The following is a 26,535-nucleotide window of genomic DNA, read 5'->3' as shown; positions in this document are numbered from 1 at the left end:
TAACCAAATATAATAAAGCGTTCCCTGCTTCAGACATGTTAGTTCTGTGTTCATTATAAATGAAATAAATGCGGGAACTTCAGATACATGCAGAACTGTATTTACAGCACCAACTGTCCTTTTAGCTCTTATACTTACAACATAAACACACAAATGAAGGTATGGACTTATTTACATTAAAACAGCCTCTATCTGCTTGAGGCTGTGGGCACATCACTGACCTTGTGAAGGCTGAAGCGTTTCCAGTGAAATTAAGAGGAAAATGTGTTTAAAAAGAAAAAAATAACTTCAGTTATTTGATGACTGCTAAATATAAAAAGAGACATGCAATAGAAAATTGCTCTTTTTGGTTTCCAATCTATTCTCTTACAGCAATGGCAGATATGGGCCACAGCAGAGCAAAGTGGACAGTTAGGAGTTGCTTTCTGCTTAATCAAACTCTTCAGAAATGTTTCTACCAGCAGACTATAGTGAGGTGATGCATTCTAATATGTGTTTGCAAAACAGTCAATCTGCCTAGAAAACAATTTCTAACAGAAATAGGTCTGAGATCACATCTAATCAGTATGATGATATTTTTATCTAAATTATAGAGGTGGACTGAGTGTAGGCTGACTTAGATTCTGATGTGGATTAAGTAAAATGTTCCAACCCTCAAAAACAAACTCTTTATTAAAGCATGAAGTTGGGGAAGAACTCACAGGGAAGTTTGCAGGGTGGAGGAGAAAGGCCGCTGCGGTTTAGGGTTCCTCCCATCAGAACAATGCTCATCTCTTCGGTGGAGCACTGGAAGACCTCGACATACCGGTCCTTCATTGTCTTTTTGTGGCACTTTTGGGCCACCAAGAACGCCTTGTCAGGTGACTTCATCTGGATAAAGGCATCCCCAGAGGGTCGGCCCTGCAAAGGTAGAAATTACCAAAACCATCATAACCCAGAAAGCATTAAGTGCTAAACCTGATTATTAAAGCAGCTGGCAATGCAGATTTCTTATTGCAATGGCTTAGTTATAATACAGTTTTAAAAAGCTGAAGCTTTTCAGTTCAATGTGTGTCTGGTCCCATGTGGTCACAGCACTCTGACCTGTTGGTTAAGGACCATGTGGACTCCATGAGGCTTAATGTCAACGGTATGCTCGCCCATGAACTCGAGGATGTCCTCGATGCCGGCGGTGTACGGGAGACCACGGAGACGCACGCAGTCCCGGGTGCTGCAGGCCGCTGGCAGGAAGGGAGGTGTTGTGAGGACCGGGACGGGAACGATGGGTGAAGGGGGCAGCGTGGAGATCAGAGGTGTGGACATGTACCGATTTAGAACCTGGCAAACACAAAAGCATAAATAACCCTTCAGTGGGAGAAGGAAAAAAGCCTTAACTGCACATTTAAAACAGACAAACAGTTCAATAAATTCGATTAAAAATGTAGCAATGAAAAATGTTTTTAAGCCCCTAAACATGAAATAAAACCAGCATGTTTTGGGATGTTTTGTAACTTCTCCCTGTCCCCATGACATCAGCTGATCAAAAAAGGGGAAGCTGCTGTACAGTGGTTTCATATGAAATACTACCCCCAGCTGATGCCATGGACAACAAGCAAGTTTGAACATGAAACAGAAATACATTAGAAGTTTCACTTCATCATATCGTCAATATTAGCATGGCTAAGCCCACTTTTTGCAACACAATGCTATTATCAGAAACCAAGTAACCTAAAAACAATCCTCTCATTTGACAGTACACCCTGTGTCCTGTGTGGTGGCCACCAACAGCCAGACTGAACCACACACACATTTAACAGTCTCCTCAAAGTAGCTTAAAAATATACCGACAACATTTTATCCCACACAGATGGCATCCTGTCTTCAAAATGCATTAATATTGTTATGACCCTAAAGTATAAATTTCTTTGAATTCATAATTTTTTTCCCCATTTTAATTATGTATTGATGGCGACGATCAACTTGTCATATTTCGTCTTCAATAATTATTTGATGTTAAAGAATTTTTATAATTATTATCATTAGAGGTTGTTCTAGAGACATTAGGCCCACTCTGGCCTAATATCTGCCTCAACCACATCTCTATGTGGGGATTTGTTTTCAGGATGAAGACTAGTTCATCTCCTGGTGTAATGTCAGTCCTACTGGAACTGCACCAGTCTTGAAGCACGACAAGGAGCTATGTGATGCCTGCATCCATAAGGATGCTGGACCAAACTAAGGTTCCTAATAACATAGAAATTTCAGAGAGTGCTGATATACCAACTGCGCCTGAGCCAGTCGACCCTTAGCCAATTCATGCCAGCTGTGCAGGATAAAATAATCCGTTTTTCAGCCAGCTTAATCGAATTCTCATACCATCCTGTTGAAAAGACCAACATTGGGCACCGTTTGATGAGGTAGCTAGGTTTCCTAACTTATGTGGAATATTAATTGCACACACAAATTGCTAAAAGCAACTATGATATCAGGCTAATGATATGTTTGTTAACAGGAAGCGGTTTCATTTAGTCTATGACCATAACACTAATGCACAAATGCCTTTAACTGACACTGTGGTAAAATGGGCTGTGAAGACATCCTTTTGACTTTACAGAATAATTTGTTGTCTGTGGTTAAAATGTGAGACTTCCTGTTTCTACTGGTTAAACTGGAGACTCAGGGAGCTCTACCAAGCTCCTGACAGCCTCTATGTTTACAGTAACTATGGAAGCAAGGCGTGTGTTGAAATTCTGTTGCTCATGTTGTTCCTGCCACTCCTCTGTATTCATTCACAGTAACGTGTGTGCGATTCAAGTAAGGTTTGAACAGCATTCAAAAAAGTAGCCTCTCCACCTCAAGTGCTGTGAAGTTCCTCTTCTTTTTTGCATTTAGACATGTTTTTTGACTTAAAAATCACATATATGTGGCTTTTTTACATCTACTTGCACATGCATGTAAGGCAAGGAGCCTAGCTTTCCTTCATGTGTACTCATTTCCACGTTGATTGGGATGTACACAGGAAATGTGCTTATATCCATGCAGACTCAGTTTCGTGCATCATGTTTTAGTACGAAATCCACGCAAGTCTGTACATAAGGCCCGATGTGTCCTGGTTTTTCCTTCTTCCAAACTCTTTCCCCTCAAATAGGCTAAAGTACATTGCTTCTTTAATTTAATCTATGATGCAATATAGAATGATTCTAGTAGCATCAAAGCCAGCCTCCCCAAAAGCTTTTAGTACATTATTTTTTAGCAAAATGTCCCACATGTAGGACTTTTCGAATGTTCCAGGTTCCATGTAAAGGTTTTTTTATATAGTAACTGGTACATCACGTTTTTAGGTCTCTCAAATCCACAAAAACAAACAAACAAAAATAAAAAGTACCTGTTGCACCTCGGCTGCAGTGCTCCGAAACAACTCGATATACCGCTTCCCCAGGATCTGTTTGTGTTTCTTTAGTGCGTTCTGAGCGTATTCCTCGCAGGAGAAAAGCACAAAGGCGTCACCGGTAGGCCGTCCGTCGGGGTACTTGACAAAGAGCAGACCCTCTGCGCCGTCCGTGACGGGACTCTCAGGACCGAGGAAGGACAGGACTTCCTGCGTCGTAGCAGTGAACGGTAACCCGCGCATTCGTATAATCACCTGGTTCTCTTTAGACAGGAACTGGGCCACCTCATTGGACGTCCCTAAAGTAGCAGAGCAAGGTAAATAAATTACAATGCACACACTTGTTATTAAATATATATTTGTATGTTAATGTCACCAACTTGCTTTGACATGTACAGGTCCTTCTCAAAATATTAGCATATTGTGATAAAGTTCATTATTTTCCATAATGTCATGATGAAAATGTAACATTCATATATTTTAGATTCATTGCACACTAACTGAAATATTTCAGGTCTTTTATTGTCTTAATACGGATGATTTTGGCATACAGCTCATGAAAAGCCAAAATTCCTATCTCACAAAATTAGCATATCATTAAAAGGGTCTCTAAACGAGCTATGAAACTAATCATCTGAATCAACGAGTTAACTCTAAACACCTGCAAAAGATTCCTGAGGCCTTTAAAACTCCCAGCCTGGTTCATCACTCAAAACCCCAATCATGGGTAAGACTGCCGACCTGACTGCTGTCCAGAAGGCCACTATTGACACCCTCAAGCAAGAGGGTAAGACACAGAAAGAAATTTCTGAACAAATAGGCTGTTCCCAGAGTGCTGTATCAAGGCACCTCAGTGGGAAGTCTGTGGGAAGGAAAAAGTGTGGCAGAAAACGCTGCACAACGAGAAGAGGTGACCGGACCCTGAGGAAGATTGTGGAGAAGGGCCGATTCCAGACCTTGGGGGACCTGCGGAAGCAGTGGACTGAGTCTGGAGTAGAAACATCCAGAGCCATTGTGCACAGGCGTGTGTAGGAAATGGGCTACAGGTGCCGCATTCCCCAGGTCAAGCCACTTTTGAACCAGAAACAGCAGCAGAAACGCCTGACCTGGGCTACAGAGAAGCAGCACTGGAATGTTGCTCAGTGGTCCAAAGTACTTTTTTCGGATGAAAGCAAATTCTGCATGTCATTCGGAAATCAAGGTGCCAGAGTCTGGAGGAAGACTGGGGAGAAGGAAATGCCAAAATGCCAGAAGTCCAGTGTCAAGTACCCACAGTCAGTGATGGTCTGGGGTGCCGTGTCAGCTGCTGGTGTTGGTCCACTGTGTTTTATCAAGGGCAGGGTCAATGTAGCTAGCTATCAGGAGATTTTGGAGCACTTCATGCTTCCATCTGCTGAAAAGCTTTATGGAGATGAAGATTTCATTTTCCAGCACGACGTGGCACCTGCTCACAGCGCCAAAACCACTGGTAAATGGTTTACTGACCATGGTATCACTGTGCTCAATTGGCCTGCCAACTCTCCTGACCTGAACCCCATAGAGAATCTGTGGGATATTGTGAAGAGAACGTTGAGAGACTCAAGACCCAACACTCTGGATGAGCTAAAGGCCGCTATCGAAGCATCCTGGGCCTCCATAAGACCTCAGCAGTACCACAGGCTGATTGCCTCCATGCCACGCCGCATTGAAGCAGTCATTTCTGCAAAAGGATTCCCGACCAAGTATTGAGTGCATAACTGTACATGATTATTTGAAGGTTGACGCTTTTTGTATTAAAAACACTTTTCTTTTATTGGTCGGATGAAATATGCTAATTTTGTGAGATAGGAATTTTGGGTTTTCATGAGCTGTATGCCAAAATCATCCGTGTTAAGACAATAAAAGACCTGAAATATTTCAGTTAGTGTGCAATGAATCTAAAATATATGAATGTTAAATTTTCATTATGACATTATGGAAAATAATGAACTTTATCACAATATGCTAATATTTTGAGAAGGACCTGTACACTATGCTTTCTACAGATATAGAGCTATATTTTTAAATGCTATATGTGTTTACATTGAGGAGCTAAACAGTCTGAATTTTCATTTATTGTGAGCCTTGGAAGCTTCCTTGCTACTTGGAAACTACTGTAAATCAGTCCCAATTCACTTAAATAATACAAATTTTTCACTTCATAATGTATGAATAGGTCATTTTATGTCAGTTTTGGTAAACAATATGTTCATTTAAACCCTGTTAATTGCCTTAAATATTCTGTATTTTGTATCATAGTGCAACAGCAAACCCATGCATAAAAAGTAAAGTGGTATTTGGGTACAACTTGCCCATAAAAGTGTGCACGGATGCAGACAAACTGAACCAATTCAGATCTATCACACTGCTTTAATTCACTGACCCTCATTCAAAAGTCATTTGCCATTGGGGTTCCAGTTTATTTCCTCAGTTTTAGATAATGCTCCTCTTTAGTTTGGTTCTTCGCGCACTCCACAGCTATGCCACGTGCCACGCCCATGAATAAGATTTTTGAAACAAAAGTATTATGCTGAGAACAAACTCAACTTGCAAGTCCAGGTGTACTGCTGGTAAACAAGCTCTAAACAATACAAAGAAAAAAACGTACATCTGCCAAACACATTTAAATGCGTTCTGTAAAACACATCATTTAATTATCAAGGCAATTAAAAGTGAACAATGAAGTAAAATGTTATTTAGTTTGTCATTTACCTAATGCAAAAGGCTTTATACATGACATTATAAACATGATTACTTCAATTTAAAAGGCATTAATTAGGTCCTATAACTATTAACTTTCTTAGTAAGAAACATTCCTATGAAATATTAAACACCATTGCTGTACTTTAATATTTCAGCTTTCATGTAGCCTGACAAGTCTCCATGTTGTCTTATTTATTTGCTGTAAGTCCTGCGTGCTTTCGATCTGTATCGATCCTCACTCATCTGTGTAAAGTCCAGATCCTGGCTAGCAGCCTCTACAAGTTATCTGCTGAGAGTTAGTGTGTCTGCTATCTGTGTCGTGTATAATTGCTGGCCACTGTTCAATGGTCAAGAGGCCCCAGGTCCCGCTTTTATCTTTTCACACCCCTTTTGTAACAGCAGAGAGTCTGTCCTTTCACCAGACACCCACCCTCTCTGCCTCACGGGAGCCCAAACAGAGGCTGAACTGAACAGGTGAGTCACTAAGAGCCAATAATGACATTTTTCTGCAACTGGCCTCAGAGGGGTTGGTTATAAAAAGGCATGGGGGTGCACTGCTCACAAAGTGCCTTTTATTAGACAGAGATTGGCTGCCGGAGAACCACTGGGATGAAGCAGAAAACAGGTAATCGGAGAAAGAGCCACTACGCAATCAAGAGCTGCAACTTTACACATGTGTGTGCTGGGAGGTGGGGATAAGAAAGTCTGAGAATCCATTTAATAAACTCTTCTCATACTAATAAAATATCTTTGAACAACTCTTTAGGCAAACATGGTCAATGAGATTAAAAGACAGAGAAAGAAAAAATTTGAAATCTGACCTCCAGCAATCTTGAGAAATTCCTCTCCTGTCGCTTTGTAGACCTGAACAATTCATTTAAAAAAGCAAACAGAAATAATTACATATATAAAGACACAGTTGTCCGTCAGCATTAAAACTCGAATTACCAAGTGATATTACGTAAATACAACAATAATAGCAAAACAACTGCTGTGGTACTATACGTTTTTCAGGGTTTTCAATAAATGCCCCCACAATAAAGATGCAGGATGAACGAAGGGAAACAAGTAGCTAAAAATTAAAGGACAAGTTAGCAGGATGTTGCTGAAACTAACCTCGATGTATCGGCTGCCCATGTGGTGTTTGTGGCGCTCCAGAGCCAGGTCTCTGTGCTCTGAGTTGATGAAGCGAACCAAGGCTTCTCCATTCCTCCGGCCCTGAGCGTTCAGACAGAGAGCCACACCACCTCTGAAACACACAAGAAAACAGATACCTTAATGAAATAAAAACCCTTCTTAAACAACTCTTTAAATCGTTATAAACCTAAATTGTTCCTCCTTATTACATACACTTCCTCTTAGAGAACTGTACTTTAACATTGTTGTCCAGATGTGTCATTTTCCACGTATTAACCAATAACCATTACCTTAAAAAAATGGGTTTATTGCTACATTTAAAGATATATTTTTCACACTTCCTAAGATACTCTGGATAAACCATCCTCATCCCCCATGTTCAATTAGTTAGAATATTTCAATTAGAATAGAATATTTGAAGCCAATAACCAGACCTTTTGGTAAAACTGAACTCACTTTAGATATAGTTGGTCCCCTGGCATGGTTTTTCTATTTTTATTTGCCATTTCTTGGAAAACAATTAAATTCTACCATCCCAAAAACAAGCTTTCATTCACACATGCCTCTGATGACATCACAGAAGGCATATGGCAACTGATCAAAGTGCCTTTGAGAATGTTCTCCTGTTTTCCCCTCTTTCTTCAAATGTTTTTACTCAGATTACTAGAAGAAATAGAAAAAAGGTCACTGCTCAGCATTCACAAGAAAGACGAGAGACGTTGTTTGGATGAGAGAAAGTAGTAAGAGTTACTGCTCCATGCACTGCCACTGTACTAGTAAATCACCACTTTAAAGTGACACAAGCAAAAAACAGCAATTATCGGTACTTTGTTTATAAGTGGAGAAAATACACATATAACAATCAAACAGAAAATTCTACATCGGGATACAAAACAGATTTGAGTCCTGTAGAAACTCATTGTCATAGGTACCGTATTATTCAGCTTCACCATCTAAAGCCATTTCTTACACGGCTGAGTGGTCATTAGCATCAACTCTGACTCAAATAACTCAAATGCAACTTTAATGCCTCAGAATCCAAGTTATAATCTCTTGAAAGTCACTTGTTCATCATAATGTTTACTAATGCCAGCAGACAGCTTGATCATTGTGCCTATTATGATGTCATCGACACAAATACGCACAAAGCATAATTAGCAGGGGGAGTTTATTGTCTGCTTTTAAAAAACTTTTAAATTTGCAAAATCCTGGAGTGGAAACCTGGACTTCATTAAGCAGTTGATGTTTTTATTATCACTGTACATTTGTCAGTGAAAAAAAAACAAAACAAACACCACTGAATGGAATCTTTAAAATATGATATTTTGTAGAAGAACTCAAACAAAACTGTCTTTTCCATGACCAACAATCTCAATGTTCTACTTTTATAATGATCAGGTTCAATTTTAGTAACATAAGTAAAAATAACAGAGGTGTAAGAAGATACTAGTGAAGTCAAACCTACTTGGCAATATTGAGTCCCTTAAAGAAGCGAGCAATATCTTGGTCTGAAGACTGCCATGGAAGCCCCCTCGCTCTGATCACCATGTCGCTGTCCACCGGCTCCGTCTTACTGCTGCAGAAAACACCAAGCAAAAAAAAAAAAAAAAAAAGACATTTGAGAAACTTTAGCACTGGTGATAAAAAAACAACTAAGATGATATTCTTGGTGTTTTTGCACATAACTGAAATTTGTCCCCAGTCTTGTTCTGTCTGAACTAATTGCCCACAGATTGCAGAAACAGGGGCCTTTACCACTAAGTGCTGAACACAGTAACACTCTTTTGGTTAAATGTCAGATGGTTAAAGTGATAGGCTTTTGGCTGTCTGAGAAGAGTAGGATCTACTGTTCAGCTACTGAATATCCAGCTAAGCACTTGATGGCAAAGTTGGACTGCTCTAATGACACACTTGTGTTGTCCTTGTTGCTGTAATTAATGCTTTCAGCCCAAGGTCTGAGATTTGAACACGGCAGAGGGAGGCTGTTGATCTTTAAGCAACGCTGTTACCCAACAGGTGTGGCAACAGCAGACTCAAATGATCTAAAATATATGCATTATTAAGGGGGAAAAAAGGCTTACATACCATGTACCAGAGTCAAACTTGTAGTTCACCGTTTCAACACAGGAGAATGTGTGATCTTAGGAAGAAAAATACATTTTTTTTAATCCATTTTTGGATTAAACAAGCTGCGAACAATGTCTTCCTAATACAGTGAGAAGGTCTGCCATGATCTGCTATAACTAATCACACCCAAGGACCTACTTGGCTGCTAATGAGAAGGTAAGCCCTAAAAAGACAGTCAGTCTGGATGGCACACACTGGATTAAAGTTGGACTTATCAGTACAGTAACATATCTTACATCTTTGCTTCATTCAGCCATTAATTGCCTTGTTCCTTCTCCTTTCCAGACAATGTTAGGGCAAGCTACTAAAACTGCAGTGGGGGATGGTATCGATTCAACATCTAATGCAGTGTAAAATTATTTTATGTACAAAGACTGGCAGTTACTTACTGTATGGCTCAGCCACGATGCAGAGTGTCAGTTGCACGATGCTGCTAACCTCCCTCACACCTATCATCTGCTCCGACACCGCAGGAAGACCAGCATCTGTGCACACTGTTAAGGCTGTCACCTATCAGCAATTATTCAAATCATATTCTTCAGTTGAAGATGTTACGCTCTCATCTTTCAGGAAACCGTAAACCCTTCTATGCAATATTTTTGTCCTGTACGCTGTTGTTTTTTTTTTGTTAGTTTTTTTTTCAAGAAGAACAAAGGATACATTCCAACATGAATCCCATTGTGAGCTTCTGCACAGAACCGGCATTTGGGCAGCATTGGTGAAACTCTTTCCGCACGTCCACAAATGAAAAGAAACACTCAGGTAGTACAAGGTTCTGGAGAGAAAGACACAAAAATGAGTTATAGAAGAATAAGGGTATAAATCTTGGAAACAGCAGCAATATAGGGGTTAGAACAAAAATATTCCCAAATGTCCATGTAGTCTGGGAAACTCAGGAGCCCTAAAATAAATGTATTGTAAGGATAAGTTATATAGCATCCGCACATTTCTAGATTGTAAATTGTATGCTCTCGTATTTGAAGTTTTCTCTAACCCACCCTTGTACCACTGGTCGAGTTGAATAAGGGACATTTCATGAAACGGCATGAGATATATGACAATCAATGGCTTGTCATACGTACTTACGTCAAACAGAACCACAAACCATTTTCTAAATACATGACTTTGTAACATGAAATGCAACATTAAAAACAATAGAAGTGCCTTTCAACTAAACAAATGCCACCCAAACATAAAATAAAAGTCTAACAAGCCTGTCCATGACTCCACGTCATTAGTATAGGGAAACCTTCACCTTTTTGGAGGCCTCTGGGTGGAGAGCCTGTCGAATAACGAGAGGACTATTCACCAAGAGTGTGTACGAACTTCTGCCGAGGCATTTTACTTCTGATGAGACGGACTGCTGAAACTGCATGGCAAAACAAAGACAGGAGGAAAATGTGTGGATTTTAGTATTTTTATTCATCACATGAGAAGCCATTAACATGTGCTTACCTAAAAACACTAAAGTATTTCAAATGAAAAGAGGCGTCTCATCTTCTTAACACATATGCAGTATGACGTGTGAGTGTTCAAATCAGACAGGGAAATTGGAAGTTAAATGCACAGAAGTGAATATGTTCAGGTGCTTGTGATTATTTCTTTTAAATGTTTGTCTCTTGTCAGTGAAGAAACATGTCTAACAGGTTTCAGTGTTTGCAGAGTGACCGGAAGGAGGAGACAGAGGGAAGGAATGATCATAATACTAATCATTTGGATCATAGATTCTCTTTACACAACCTTCAGCCGCCATCACGAAGGGAAAAAAGCACAAAACCAACCCATACAGGTCTAACGGGCTCTGATGGCGACAGAAACCAGGCCTGAATACCAGCACATAATCTTGTTTATTTATAACACAGAGCTGCGTCAGTCTGTTGTCAAGTCTTGTTGAGAGAGAGAGGTCAGATTTTCAAAATCCAAAAGTTTTAACTTTACGTAGTTCTGGAGTTTATGCGAAACAGTTGTATTTTGTCAACCCTGCTCTTATTAGTATAATGTGCTAGTAATACTTTTATGACTGAGATTTCGGAGAGTTTACATCACTGACTCAAATCCAGAGATCTTTAGGAACATAAAACAAACCCATTAAAACACCATCCATATTTACATAAATGTAAAGATGACAAGAAACCAGGAACAAAGACCAGTCTCCAGAAACCTCCCTGGGCGTTTATGATTTATGACCCAACAAGCTGCAGATTGCCAACTGTGGTGTCAGGATCTGCATTTAGAAAGATTTGCATCTACCTTTGCACAACACAAATAGTCCACGGTAAAGGAGCATTTAGACCATCTGGATGTGGGACCACCTTCAACTCAGCAACTGACTGATTCACATGGCCCCTGGCGATCTATGACAGGTCTTTAGACAGTGAGAGAGTACTACAGGTCCATGTTGGGGCATGCTTCATAACAGTTTGGGTATTTGACAGCTTCAAGTATCTACTAACAAGAACAAAACATGGTTCAGGGTTAGACTGACTGGACAGAAACTCTTAAATGGCAGAAAAGGTCAATCTGCCTGCCTACTTACAGTGGGCCCTTTAAAAGTTAGACACGGTTACAGGTATTAAGCTATACAAAAGGTTTAAAAAAGTTATAGTTTCTAAAGCACAAACATTTTCCCTTAGATGTTCTTCCTTTTAATGAGCTGCCAGAGAAAGTGCCAGACTGGAGTTTTCTGCAGCTGTATGGAGCATAAAGTAACGCAATGCTCCCTCTCCCCCACTTGTTGCTGAACTATACAGGTCCACCGGCTGAAAGAACCCTCCTTCACTTTTTCTATGCTTAGAAGAATGACAAATCCAGCTGTTTAGAAAACCTTAATCAGGGTGTGGAGACTAAAAGAGTGACACATCCCTCTTATTAAAGTAATACTTTTTTTAATTTACATTGACCGAGCTTCAAGCGGCATTCCTGTTAAGCAGGCTCACTACCCAAGCAACTGAGTGGTTCCTCGGCATATATATGATGATTAAAATTGTCTTATTCTTTAAAAAGCAGAGCAGCAAAAATACATAATATTGCGCACATTTGTACAGAATTTTGTGTTTCAAAACTACTCTTAAATTTAGCAGGAGTTCATTCTAGATTTTTGCTTTAGTCCATGCAGTGAAATCAAAATAAATTTGTAAACAACATAACTGTTTTAATGGATGTTAAAATAAAAAGCATTGCAAGCCATATTAAGATCATATACAGGTCCTTCTCAAAATATTAGCATATTGTGATAAAGTTCATTATTTTCCATAATGTAATGATGAAAATTTAACATTCATATATTTTAGATTCATGACACACTAACTGAAATATTTCAGGTCTTTTATTGTCTTAATACGGATGATTTTGGCATACAGCTCATGAAAACCCAACATTCCTATCTCACAAAATTAGCATATCATTAAAAGGGTCTCTAAACGAGCTATGAACCTAATCATCTGAATCAACGAGTTAACTCTAAACACCTGCAAAAGATTCCTGAGGCCTTTAAAACTCCCAGCCTGGTTCATCACTCAAAACCCCAATCATGGGTAAGACTGCCGACCTGACTGCTGTCCAGAAGGCCACTATTGACACCCTCAAGCAAGAGGGTAAGACACAGAAAGAAATTTCTGAACGAATAGGCTGTTCCCAGAGTGCTGTATCAAGGCACCTCAGTGGGAAGGAAAAAGTGTGGCAGAAAACGCTGCACAACGAGAAGAGGTGACCGGACCCTGAGGAAGATTGTGGAGAAGGGCCGATTCCAGACCTTGGGGGACCTGTGGAAGCAGTGGACTGAGTCTGGAGTAGAAACATCCGGAGCCACCGTGCACAGGCGTGTGCAGGAAATGGGCTACAGGTGCCGCATTCCCCAGACCTGGGCTACAGAGAAGCAGCACTGGACTGTTGCTCAGTGGTCCAAAGTACTTTTTTCGGATGAAAGCAAATTCTGCATGTCATTCGGAAATCAAGGTGCCAGAGTCTGGAGGAAGACTGGGGAGAAGGAAATGCCAAAATGCCAGAAGTCCAGTGTCAAGTACCCACAGTCAGTGATGGTCTGGGGTGCCGTGTCAGCTGCTGGTGTTGGTCCACTGTGTTTTATCAAGGGCAGGGTCAATGCAGCTAGCTATCAGGAGATTTTGGAGCACTTCATGCTTCCATCTGCTGAAAAGCTTTATGGAGATGAACATTTCATTTTTCAGCACGACCTGGCACCTGCTCACAGTGCCAAAACCACTGGTAAATGGTTTACTGACCATGGTATCACTGTGCTCAATTGGCCTGCCAACTCTCCTGACCTGAACCCCATAGAGAATCTGTGGGATATTGTGAAGAGAACGTTGAGAGACTCAAGACCCAACACTCTGGATGAGCTAAAGGCCGCTATCGAAGCATCCTGGGCCTCCATAAGACCTCAGCAGTGCCACAGGCTGATTGTCTCCATGCCACGCCGCATTGAAGCAGTCATTTCTGCCAAAGGATTCCCAACCAAGTATTGAGTGCATAACTGTACATGATTATTTGAAGGTTGACGTTTTTTGTATTAAAAACTCTTTTCTTTTATTGGTCGGATGAAATATGCTAATTTTGTGAGATAAGAATTTTGGGTTTTCATGAGCTGTATGCCAAAATCATCCGTATTAAGACAATAAAAGACCTGAAATATTTCAGTTAGTGTGCAATGAATCTAAAATATATGAATGTTAAATTTTCATCATTACATTATAGAAAATAATGAACTTTATCACAATATGCTAATTTTTTTAGAAGGACCTGTAGATATATTGTTACAATAAAAATAGTATTGTGACACACAGTTGCTCTTTGTATGATGACATGATGCAGGAGAATTATACATAAGCATCAGGATAAATGAGTAACAGATCTCCTGTGTACTTTTCTTTGGTATCATAATAAAATGCAAGGTAGGCTGGTCAAACAGAAAACCTCAACTCTGCGTAGCCTTACATTTCAAGACAGAACAATAAATTGAAAAACAAAGACAGAATGCTCTTAAGTTTCATAGATTAACCAAGCACCACATTTTAAGTTCAGCTAAACTGACTTTCTTATTTACAGTGATAACAGGAGTGAGGTTTTCTCATAGCTGTGCATACAGCCCTGCCTGAGACTACTATGAACACCAGATTACTGAAAGAAAAGTAAATGTTACAGAAAAGGTGGAGTCACAACATTTACTCTTCTCTTCAACTCAAAGAAAAACCACACAACCAAACTAAGTAAATATGCTCATCATAAAACTAATCCTTCACATAACCAGTGCCACCCAACTGACCACATTAATTACCCAAATATGGCATAACTCATTCCACTGTTTCAGTATTCTGACTGCATGTTTTGATTGTACATTACAAAAGAAACGATCTCTGTTTAACTCAGAAATCCAACATGTCCTTATGCAAAAATGAACCAGGAGTTACACATAGTAGTGTAATCTCTCTCTCTGAAGAGCATTTTCAAAGACGAGGGGGAGGAAGTGGCCTTTGCACATGGTTCTATCAGAGTTTACTTTCCACTGAAGCTGGACTGCTTGTATGCAGAGGTGAGGTAAGGTGGAGGTGGCTGAAACAAACTCAGATAAGAGAAGCAGGGAGTGTCGGGACAATCCATGTGGGCAACTGTTCAAACACACTTGCACCACAGAGGAGCTACTGACTCAAAGGCTGCTTGGGCCTGGGTAAAAATCATCGTTTTTCAATGATCAGAAACTGTAACGTTACCTATAATCACCTTAAATATATGGATTTGCCATATTGATCAGGTGTTATCAGTCAATCTGCATAAAATATAAATATGTTGTCTAATGTTTTAGTTTAAAACCTTACATTTGCTTGCACACTAATCTGATTGCTGATGTTTTGGTGACAGAAACATTTACACACTCAGGTTACAACACAGAATCCCTTCCAACTGACAACTAAATCCTGTCATACTACCAGCAATAAAAATCACATTTAGCAATCGACATCTGTGACTAAGATCTGAAACGGCTGAATCTGAAGTGAGCTCTGAAAGCCAACGTTTCACAACAATGTCTGCAAAATCTAAGATAATGTGCAACCTGCATGCTGCAACATGTTGACGTCTCAGACTAAAAACCAAGCCCGTCAAGTCAGCAACGATTGAAATGCAGCTAAACCCCCCTCAGTTTTTTTTTTTTTGCAGTAACTAAAAAATTAATTTCTTTGCTCAGAGTGGACAACAAAGCTGAAAATCTTAGTGTAGCAAGTAACTGGAAAAAATGAAGGAAAAATAAAACTATTAATTTGAACGATTGGATCAAAAAGATGTCGCTATGTCATTTTTGAGAAATAAATTTAATATGATCTTTGTCGAATTATCACCCTGAGGAGCTGAAGATGGTTTTGGGAAAAATGTAGGGGCGTCTCCGCTACAGCATCTAAAATCTAAAATGGATTCAATTTAAAAAAAAATATTTTTCATTTGGAAACTGTCCCTGAGTGTGAACTAACCTCCTATGCAAAGCAAGTCACTGTCTGTTGGTCACAGTAGGAAATTATGGCAATGAAGGCAACACAAAACAACACTGTTTTGTTTTGTGTGCACACACAAAACTAACAGAATGAGAAATACATTTTAAATGCATGTCATGGATTCCACAGCATTTAAAAATAAGTTTGGCTTTCAAGCAAGGTGGTTGGATTAACATTTAACATCAACATTTTCTGACTATTTGTTTTTCCTTCATTCTTTTTGCCTGTCAATGTATTTTCTCTATAGCAAAAAAAAAAAAAATGTGCTTAATGAAAAGGAAATAAATTGTTTTTAGTATTGTTGGCCCCTCATCAGATCAAGGAAAAAATTGTCCGACTCCAATCTCTGCAATCTCTTAATCGCTGCATCTCGCTGTCCTTTGGGCCTGTGACTACACAGGTCAATATAAAAAGCCCAGTAAGGAAAGTGAGGAAACTGGTTCTTGTATTAATGAATATGTAGAAATCTGCAACCACATCCAAAACATCTGCTCCAGAGGCGATCGGCACTTTCAAATTCCAGGAAAAATTCTAATTTTCCTGTCCTTATATAAACAAACTAATCTTAGAATGACCAACAGTGAAGGAAAGTAGCCGGTCACACAAAGGTATGAAAAGGACAAACTGTGTGCTTGGGTTAATATTTGAAGGTTCACTGCACAGTCTCATCTAAAATAGATAAAGCCTTACTCAGTCTGTAGTCATTAGATCATTTTACCAAACTTTGATAAAAAGCTTTGTATGTTAAAGACTGCATTATCAGTACAACTGAGGAAAAACTGATTGCCCAAAAGCTGATCTTGTAGAGCATGTAATATATTTTACCTTACAACATTGCTAATTGTAATGAAAGGTTCTTAAAATCAATTACTGATGGAGCAGGAAATGTAAACAAGCAATCTGGACATTGTTATTGTTTGGCAACATTTACATTATGTAAAGACAGAGAAGACCAAGAAAGCAAAAAACATTTCTTGCAAGAATAAATTCACAATGCAGGCTACAGGCAAAGGTTTGCACACATTTGTCTATGGTGGTCATGAGTTTGTAATGCTAAATAGGAATCAGGACTAAGGTACTGAGACACACCCTGTTTATTAAAGACAGAGTTGCTCAAGCAACATGTTATTTTAAAACTGGGCCCAGTTAAGAAATGTTGTCTCAGAACATGACAATAACCCCTTAGTTTGGGTCTTCCTCGTTTTACTCTTTAACTGGCATTAAATTTCATTCATTCATTCATAATTAATTAATTGGTATTAATAATATGGTGAAATTACCCAAGTTATGAACATTATAAATAAACAAAGGATTACCTTATTGTTGGTGTTGGTCACAGATGATAGTGGTGAATTTTTTTATTTATTTATAATTTTATACCATTTTATGCCTAATTCAATTCAACTCAAAAATACTTTATTCATCCCAAAGGGAAATTAAATATAACATAGCAACTCCAACCTGCTGCCACCTTGAGCGGCGCAATTCTAGAATATGGATAGAGTACTCATTTAACATTAAAATTAATATTTTATAAAGCACACCATCTTTATAGTAGCTGTTTCAGTTTAACCATAAGGCAGTTACAGCAACAACAGTCTAAGCAAGGCAAGTCCCTACTGCAAACAAGCAAACAATTGCAATGTGCCCCTTGTGTCTGTCCTGTAGCCTAAAAATGAGCAGCAGTCCCAGGAAAACACTCTGCCTTCCAGATGTCTGCAGTATGCATCAGACCAAGGCAAGACCAGACCTGTGATTCCAACTTATCTCCTCACACCCCAGGCTCTGCCCATCCCAGCTCCTGAGCTTCAAACTGTCAGCACAGTTTAACTGTCATGGCCAATGACATCTCACGCAGGTGGAGGACCATTTTTCTAAGAGGCGATGGAGGAAATCTGACACTCCTTACATTAGCTTACAGCTTAATGCCCCAGGTCAGGCTTGTTCTGTCACATCCTGCTCTGGGCAAAATATGTCAGAGGAACATTTTGGGTTTATTGACTTGCAGAGTTTCTCATTCTCTCATAGACTGTTTGAAAAGCTGCTGCGGTTTTTCAGTTTGAATAGGCTTGGGCGGTTTACCGGTACAAAGGTTTGGCAAGGTTTTAAATAATTATGACTTAAAAGCATTAACATTTCTCTTCATACTATTCCCTAATTTTTAGATGCAAGAAAAACAGCCTGACTTTCACTGAATGTATGGTGCAAAGAGTACAGTTGCACTCCCCCATCCCCCACATGCTCCTGTACACTGGCAGTCAGCTAGCTGAACGTAAGCTACTGCATTTTGCCCAACTTACAAGACAACGGAGCTGTTTGTAAATATTTTCAGTTTCAGACAGTCATATTAGGAAAATTAAGAGTACCACCCACCACTTATTTAAGAAAATAGTTTAAAAAAAACAAAGTATTAGCTGTAAACTACTACTACCTTCAACAGGTGTTTATTCTATGGTAATTTTAAGGTTTATGTATCAAAATCCAACTGGTATAGCTAACAATATTACAATTGTAATGTTTTTTTTTTTTTTAGCAGTAGCAGGAATATTCATTTTCTCTTAAATAAAAACTTGATCTTATTATACGTTTTTGCTTGAAATTATTTTGTAATTACTGTAATACTATGATAATTTTACTAGAGGTTATCATTCCCTAAGAATATCATACGAGGCAGGTTACTATCAGTTAGTCTGCAGCCGCCATTTACGTTGCAATCTCTTTATTGGTGGTTATACAACTTGCTGCATTGTCCCCTCAAAAACACTTCTTTAATAGCCTTGTGGGTTGCATTATCAAGATTTTCTGTTGATAACATAAAGGAAGCACATCCAGAATATCCTTATTGACCTTTTTCCCTCAGTCCTATTAGCAATACAGCTGGAGATTTCTGCAGAATTTTGAAAGTTTTCTCACAGGATTTGTATACTGATTTGATACAGTATATAAACAGTATCAAATCATTTATTTATATACTAACAATCAACTAATTTCATACATGAGCACATCCTTAACTAGCCTTCACAAAGCCTGGTTTTCTTTAAAAAACAAGGGAAAAGGTTTTCATCTAAATTTCCGACTTCATCTTTCAAAGTAAATATTGTAGCTAATTTAAGCTGAATGCCCCTTTGTTTCCAGGCAGAATGTTGTCTGTTGCTGGTGTATATATATTCCACAGTAGAAACCTGACCTTTTCCTAAAGTAAAAAGGTCATGACTGACATTGTAATCACTTAAAGGGCAGAAAATTCATCAAAAGAAGTTTGATGCATGAATGGATCAATTCATACCTGACCCTTTTTTTTATTCTAGTCATAATCTGTGTGTGAAAGTGTGAAAATGTGACTCCAGTCACTCTTTTTGCAGGAGATTGCTTAGAGATCATTATTTGCCGTATTTGAAAATAGTTAACTGGGCCAAATGGGGACCACAATCAAAATAGGGTATAATGCAAAATCTTAAAAAATTCAATTAAACCAAAAATGTTAGCCATGTTCATAATTTGTGAAAACAGTCAACTTTCAAGATAATCAACCTGACACGCAATATTTTAAGTTCATGGGTCAAAACTGCTCTGTGTTGCAGACCCAGGCTTTGACATCTGATTAAGTGTAAGGTTTATGTGCCGAGGTTAAAATCCCAAAATGTACCAAAGGAAAATTATCAGTTGCATGCCAAATACGTGGAGAAAACTTGAAAGATTACCAATTTTTAAATTTATCAGGGGTATTTATCACCTGCATACGAAGCAGGTTCACTTGGTTAGCTGAACGGTACCCTTTACTACAGTGCCTCAATAATGAAAACACATTCCTTGATAAAACGGTCACTGTTCGCTGTGGTCTAACCAATTTATGTCCTGGAGGTGTTGCATGTGATTATTACTTTTATGACTTTTTTGTTGCATGCTGATTTAAGTTCTCACATGCATAAACATGTGCTGTGTACTAAGAGATGAAGCAGCCCTACAAGAGTCAAGATCTGTGCTTATTTGTTTTCTATGCTTTTATAGACAAACACCAAGTTTTCAACAACATTGCTGAGATTGGAATCACCGTTTCAAATCCTTGTCTGGAATCCACCCCATTTTAAAGCAGCATTTTGTCATAATAAACTTTTGCCCCTCTTAACAACGTCCGACGATAAATAAATAAAAGTCCTTTACGTTCTCTCTCCAAATTCTCTTCCTCCCCTCCTTATCTATGTCTCCTCGACCACAGCTTATAGTTGTGGAGCGGACGAGTAGCTGTCAAGTACCCAGAAAATTAACTAGTCCACTCCCTATAGGAGAAATGGGTGGTGCTCCTTCGGTTACCACACCATGACTGTCTGTGTTTTTCGAGACCACAAATATTTCCTGACTGGCACATTTGTCCTCTCTACAAGCCAGCTTTAAAGCATAACAGGGGCCAGCTGACTGACAGTGCACAGCAACATGTGGGGGAAGGGCAGAATGTTAGAGATCAAATCACAACCATATTAAAGTGACCTGCTTGACTCACCTGTTGCAGAACTTTGTCCAGGGGCTCAGCGTTACTGATGTCCTCCAGTGTCAGCCCAGTTTCTTCTTTACACTGGTCTGTCAGCTCCAAAGTGTCTGGCTTGACAAAACATTGATGAAGCTTCCCAACCTGTGAAAGAATTTTAAGCGTTTCATGGCATAAAATAAAGCTATGACGGGGACACAAAACAACAAAAACGCCAAATGATGGCAAAAGCCCCTCGCATCATACAGGAAATGAACTACTTTTAAAAAAGGCCAAACAATTGACAATGTAGTTGCGAAAAGCAGTGAATTGTCAGTCAAGTCGAGAAGTTTACATGCTAAACCAAAAAGGTGTGTTTTCTCCATTCAGGTGTAATTCCACCTTTGACAAGTGGGAAATAAATTTTGGTCACCTGTTAAAAGGTGAGCTTGTAGCGTTAGCATTGTGAGAGCCCCAGAGTGCACTGCAGGCGGTACCAGAAAGCACACCGTGTTGATTTAAACTGACAAACTGCTCAACAACAAGGTGGACACTGCGCCACAAACACTCTGAGCTACACACACAAACACACACAAGAAACCAAACAACTGACGAACGAGGTGGGGGGGGGGTCAGAAAGATCCATACCTTTTTCTCATGTAGATCCACAATTTGCCACACCAAGAGAATTATTTCCCTCTCATCCGAACCCAGTTTACCCCCATTTGCACCAGCTGTTGCCCCAAAGAACACCACCAGAGTATCACTGTGCGAAGCCATCAGGGACCACAAGGGTAAAAACTACAATTAGAGCAAAGATGAAAATAAAAAAAAATAACACGAGGGTTCACCTTTTCCAAGTGATAAGGAGAGCGAACAACAGGGCTGGAAAGTCAATTGAGATAAACGCAGAGAGAAAGAGAAGTGGGGAGATTACTTTCAGAGGAGCCACGGAAGAGTTTGCGGTCAGAGACTCTACCTGTTGCTGTACTTGAGGGTGTTCTATCCAGAGATACTGGTTTAACTGGTAAAGAAAGGTGGAAATCCGTGTTTCCTTCACACGAACTCCATAACAAGCCCTGAAGGTTTTTTTTTTTTTTCCTCCACTCCTATTTTTTTTCGAGTTACCTGTGTGGCTCTGCCTCTCAACGAAGAGACACACGTCGTCTATTGGCTGGATAGCAAAGGTGAGGGCGGGACCTCGAAGTGAATTGTGAAATATTATTGGCTGGTTGGTTTCTGTTCAGGAAGTGGCAGTAAGCACAAAGGCTCATCCATGAAGTCTGCCGATGTTCAGCGCTGATAGAGAGAAGGCAAAGTGCAGGTAAATGAGGAACATACTCTAAACTACACTATAAGGTCCTTTTTGAATATTATTAAAGTTTATGTGTAAGAAATTTGCACTAAACAAAGGCATACAAAATACTACCCTGGATAAAATGTAATCTGAAAAAGAGTTGACAAGCAGTGTTTAAGTATTTTACTTCAACAAATGAATCTCATATAGGCTATTATAAAGTTTTATCACACAGACTGATATATTTTAAGTGAAAACGTGTGCAAGTATATTTTAATTTTGGTAACTTTCATGATTATGGCTTACAGTTAAAGAAAACCCAAAATTAAGTTTTTCAGAGGTATTTCAACAATGCATAGGTGCAATAAAGACATTTTTTGATACATAAATAGTCAAAATGAACTTCATGTCCGGAACAGTATATGCCTTCAAGATGTGTTTGGGGCCCCTTTTACATGAATTACTGCACCAATAATGAGCTTGTGGCATTAGGTTGATTTAAAAGCGGCCTTCGGTTTGTCTGCGTTGTTGGGTCTTGTGTCTGTCATCCTTCTTTTGAAATGCTGACAGTATTCCATACAAAAATACATGCTTGAAACATATTATTCTTTGTTAATTACCTTTACAATACATACATTTCCATTTTCAAATTAACTTTGCCATCTAACAGATCTCATGTAATATTACAGTTGATTTTCCATCAGTTGATTTTTCATACAAACATCAGGACTGGGGCTGCATGGTGGCGCAGTTGGTAGCACTGTTACCTTGCAGCAAGAAGGTCCTGGGTTCAATTGCCAGCCTGGGGTCTTTCTGCATGGAGTTTGCATGTTCTCCCCATGCATGCGTGGGTTCTCACCGGGTACTCCGGCTTCCTCCCACAGTCCAAAAACATGCCTGTTAGGTTAATTGGTCACTCCAAATTGCCCTTAGGTGTATGAATGAGTGTGTGTATGGTTGTATGTGTGTTGGCGACCTGTCCAGGGTGTACTCTGCCTTTCGCTCATAGACTGCTGGAGATAGGCACCAGTTCCCCTGTGACCCACTATGGAATAAGCGGTAGAAAATGACTGACTGACTGATTTTTCATACAAACATCAGGACATCCACAGAAAACAAACCTAATTTTAATTTATTTAACTTTAGATTTGAAGTATGATATATTCTACCCACAGTGTAAGAATATTTGCAAATTTCAAAAACTTTTGAACACATACACATAAATAGGGAAAAACCCAGGTAAGCTTTACCCTGTCTCTGTACAAAATCCTTGAAACAAATTTATCCTTATTGCAATAGAATAATCTCATGCTAAATAAGGAAAAACAATCCAATCTTTAATTGGAGGACATCTATTCAGCGGGGGAATAAACCCCATGTTAGGATAATATAATTTTTAAGAAAATCACAAGAGCCTGTTGCTTGTTGGAAACCCTGATAATTAAAAAAGAAATAAATAGAGATGTAACAATCAATTTACCAAAGATTAGAATCGGCCAGTCTTTCCTTGATTAGCTATGATTGGTGGTCAGCAGATCAAATACTCAAAAATCATTATTAGAATATTTATTTTCTTTTTAATAAATCCATCAAAGCTAAGACTTACCACCATCTTCAGTTTAAAAAACATCAGCCAACATTGTTAAATTATATGCACTTCTTTGGGGTTTAGAAAAAAAAATGACTGAACATCTAAAGTTATGGATATGTTTTAATGAATGTCACGATAAACTTGTTATTCCTTTAATTTCATTGAAACATAAAACTATTACCTCTTTCAAAAAATCTTTTTTTGTCTTTATGTGTTAAAATCTGAGTTGGCCAAAATCCTGATCGGTGCATTTCTGAACTTAAACGTTTTTTAACTTAATTTTTAGACCACTGTTAGAAGACAGCAATAAACGGTGACATCTTGAGGGTCATCAAGACCTCAAAACAACCATTTATTTTAGGGCACATCTTTACCAGGCGTGCCTCTAATTATTGAGAGTTCTGTATCTTCCAGTAAGACATTTTTATGGGGGGAGTTTTAAGGTGAACAATTTGGTTTTGAATAAACTAATTGTTTTAGCCACAAAAATTATGAATTATATTTCTGGTTTCAAAGGAGACTTAATGTCTTACAGTGTTTTGTTTTTTTTGGACCTTGTCTTCCTTTAAGACCAAGTATATATGCAAAGATTAAAATAGATTTTCAGCTATTCAAAGTAGCTCTTTTGATACACTTCAAACTTTAGTTATAAGGTTTAAAAATGTTCAAAAAAGGAGATTTTATTGGGTGTATTGAGGTTGTTACTACATCTTATAGCATTAAAATAACATTACATAAGTTAAAACGTTCCTTGATCACTCAAACTTTGAGTGAATGCTCACCTAACACCCTCTTCAACACAACTCTAGTGTTTGTAGATTTTTTTTTGTCTACACTTTTAAGATATTTGCACTCAGAAAAATCACTAGTAAAGTTTCTTCAAGTAGTTCATTGGATATAATAATAAATCAACTGGAAACAGCAATGTACTTTATACAGTATTTTAAAGTTTGATCTCATTTGTACATAAGGCAAGGCAAGTTTATCTGTACAACACATTTGAGCCACAAGACAATTCAAAGTTCTTTACATAATGAAAACATAAGAAAATAAAACATATAGGGAAAAAAGTACATAGCATTGGCATAATAAATGAATGTAACAAAATAACATGTAACCTAATCTCCAAACTAATAATTTGAGTGAACTTCCGGGTTCCTGCTAGCTTGCAGGAGTTTTCCTCTCGTTCTTTCTGGCCCTGTTCCTAGAATGCCTTGTTTTGTTGCTGCTGACACTCCCTTTTCTGCTCCCATTTTCTCTGTTCTTTTCCTTTCTCTCGTTTAAATCCCCAGTCTCAGGAGTGATTCCTTGTATCTGCTGCTGTGTCTGGCATTGCCATTTCTAGCTTAACCAGTTTGATTACCCAAGGCACACGCAGGAAAGCTCTGAAAGCTGAAAGCCCATATTAGAAAATAATATTTACCTTCATGGATTTAAAAAGTGAGCAAGCTGACAACACTGACTGTGATATAAAGTGTGTATAGTCTTTGCTTCAGTAGGTGTAATTGACAGAAATAATGATACGTTTCCATACAGTGACTCTTTACCAAAACGGAAATGTAGTATACAGCCATTTTCAAGAAATTTGAATATTATTGAAAATTCTATTTCAGTAACTCAATTCACTAATTTAAACACATTATATAGAATAATTACAGATAGACTGTTGTTTTCAAGCCTTTATTTCTGTTAATTACGATGATTTTACGCTTACACCTAATGAAAACATGACATTTAAGATTAGAATTTTACATCAGACCAAAAAAATATATATTTTTAGTACAGAAAGGGCATCTGAAAAACGGGCCTCTTTTTAAACACCTTTTCTAAGTTATTGATTAAGACTGTACAGCTTATTTATCGTGGTCAGGACTGTGTCTTCTATGCAGTACATGGTGATACCTAATTTTATGAGAAAGTGCCCTGCATGTTTCTGTGTCATCTTTTGGTTTTGTGTGATCTCACTTTTGCTACACCTCTTGGCTTGCTGTGTTGTTCCGCTGTCAGAGTCAAAAGTATCTTTACTCGGCGATAATCAGTTGGTGCAACATGATGGAAGTATTCAGTATTCAGTCAATTTGTTAGAATTAATAAAACATACAAATGACATAAAATCTACTTATATAAAATGCTTAGTCTGAAAGAAAGTTGAAATGGCAATTAAAAAGCAGAACTAATGAGTAAGACACTTAAATGTAATTACACTTATAACTAAGGGTTGCATGGATTCATGAATATAGGTGCATATTTAGCATTTTTCTAACATGTTTTTGAGAGAGTTTTATTTTACTGGTTGGAAATCTGTGGAGCTGTTGAATGCACTGTTTGCTTGCAACAAGAAGGAATGGCTATGAATCCAGGCAGGGGTGGAGTTTTAATATTCTCCTTGTGCATGCATGGGTTGTGTAAGGCTTCCTCCAACAGTCCAAATCATACATATTTGTATTTGTGTTGCCCTGTGATGGACTGGTGACCTGTCCAGGATGTAAGAAGCTTCTTGCATATTGATTGCATGGGGATCAACACCAGCTGTTGGATTGATATTTAGGATTCTGCATTGACATACATGTGCAGTGACCTCACAGACTTAAATTGACTAGATCTACGTGAATGAATTTCTGGTAGATATGTCATGTATTAAATCTTATTTTGTAAAATGTGTAGAAAAAGTTATAAATAAAAAACGTGGTTTCTTCTACTACCGCTATTTCTGCAGCACCTTTTTAACTGTGCAGGTATAGTTTAATAGACCTTAAATATAATTTTTTGCAAGAATAAAAAAAGAGAAAATTACCAGCCTCTTCTTTATTTTAACCTGGACCTGGGATGAATATGTGTTCAGCAGGTCTCAGTGATCTGGTGTAAGTGTGTAGAGTTAAAAGATAAGTGAAGTATTGAGGTATCAGTGCACTTAATGATTTAAAGGTTAAGTGGTCAAAAAGGGGTTTTCAAGTTTCAATGTTTGCAAATATTTAGTAAGCTTTATATAACTTAAGTAATAATAAGGACAATCTACAATGGTAAGGTTAAACTTAAACATGTGTGTGTTTCCCACAGTTATTACTGCCATCTACAGGTTTATTCATTTATGGTGAAAAAGAAAAATGGAGTAGAAAGATACACATTGCATGTGCTTTGTATTCATGACGACAAACAAACCCAAATACTTTGCAAAGTAGACAAGTAATTCTAAATACCTAAAGATGGTGCAAAGTGGAGATTTTATTTGCCCCGTCCAAAGGCCTTTTTTGGCTTCTATAGGCTAGTGACCAACAATAGGACACAATTCCTCTTTTTGTATGTCAACAAGGAAACATGCACTTTTTCATTTGGCAA

The 26,535-nt window shown here is 38.4% G+C and overlaps 1 protein-coding gene across 3 annotated transcripts in view; it reads right to left on the bottom strand.

Annotated features, from left to right (window-relative positions):
• The window catches only part of esrp2 (epithelial splicing regulatory protein 2), a 28,123-nt gene extending 6,677 nt beyond the window's left edge, over window positions 1–21,446 (bottom strand). Inside the window, exons 1-13 of one of the 3 annotated variants that reach the window (XM_047364142.1) lie at window positions 21,291–21,446; window positions 20,960–21,112; window positions 20,348–20,476; window positions 10,608–10,721; window positions 10,013–10,127; window positions 9,742–9,837; window positions 9,311–9,365; window positions 8,691–8,801; window positions 7,205–7,337; window positions 6,910–6,952; window positions 3,365–3,666; window positions 1,084–1,317; window positions 702–900 (exon numbers count right to left, since the gene is read on the bottom strand). In XM_047364142.1, coding sequence (XP_047220098.1) covers window positions 702–900; window positions 1,084–1,317; window positions 3,365–3,666; window positions 6,910–6,952; window positions 7,205–7,337; window positions 8,691–8,801; window positions 9,311–9,365; window positions 9,742–9,837; window positions 10,013–10,127; window positions 10,608–10,721; window positions 20,348–20,476; window positions 20,960–21,091 — 1,663 coding nt within the window. In that variant the 5' untranslated portion in view covers window positions 21,092–21,112; window positions 21,291–21,446. The other 2 variants (XM_047364143.1, XM_047364141.1) reach the window with 2 other exon arrangements.
• Window positions 21,447–26,535: the final 5,089 nt, after the last annotated feature.

The sequence above is a fragment of the Girardinichthys multiradiatus genome, chromosome 4 (assembly GCF_021462225.1).
Source record: "Girardinichthys multiradiatus isolate DD_20200921_A chromosome 4, DD_fGirMul_XY1, whole genome shotgun sequence".
Classification (NCBI taxonomy): Eukaryota; Metazoa; Chordata; class Actinopteri; order Cyprinodontiformes; family Goodeidae; genus Girardinichthys; species Girardinichthys multiradiatus.
The sequence above is the reverse complement of the archived record's forward strand: the minus strand, read 5'-3'. Positions and strand labels throughout refer to the sequence as shown.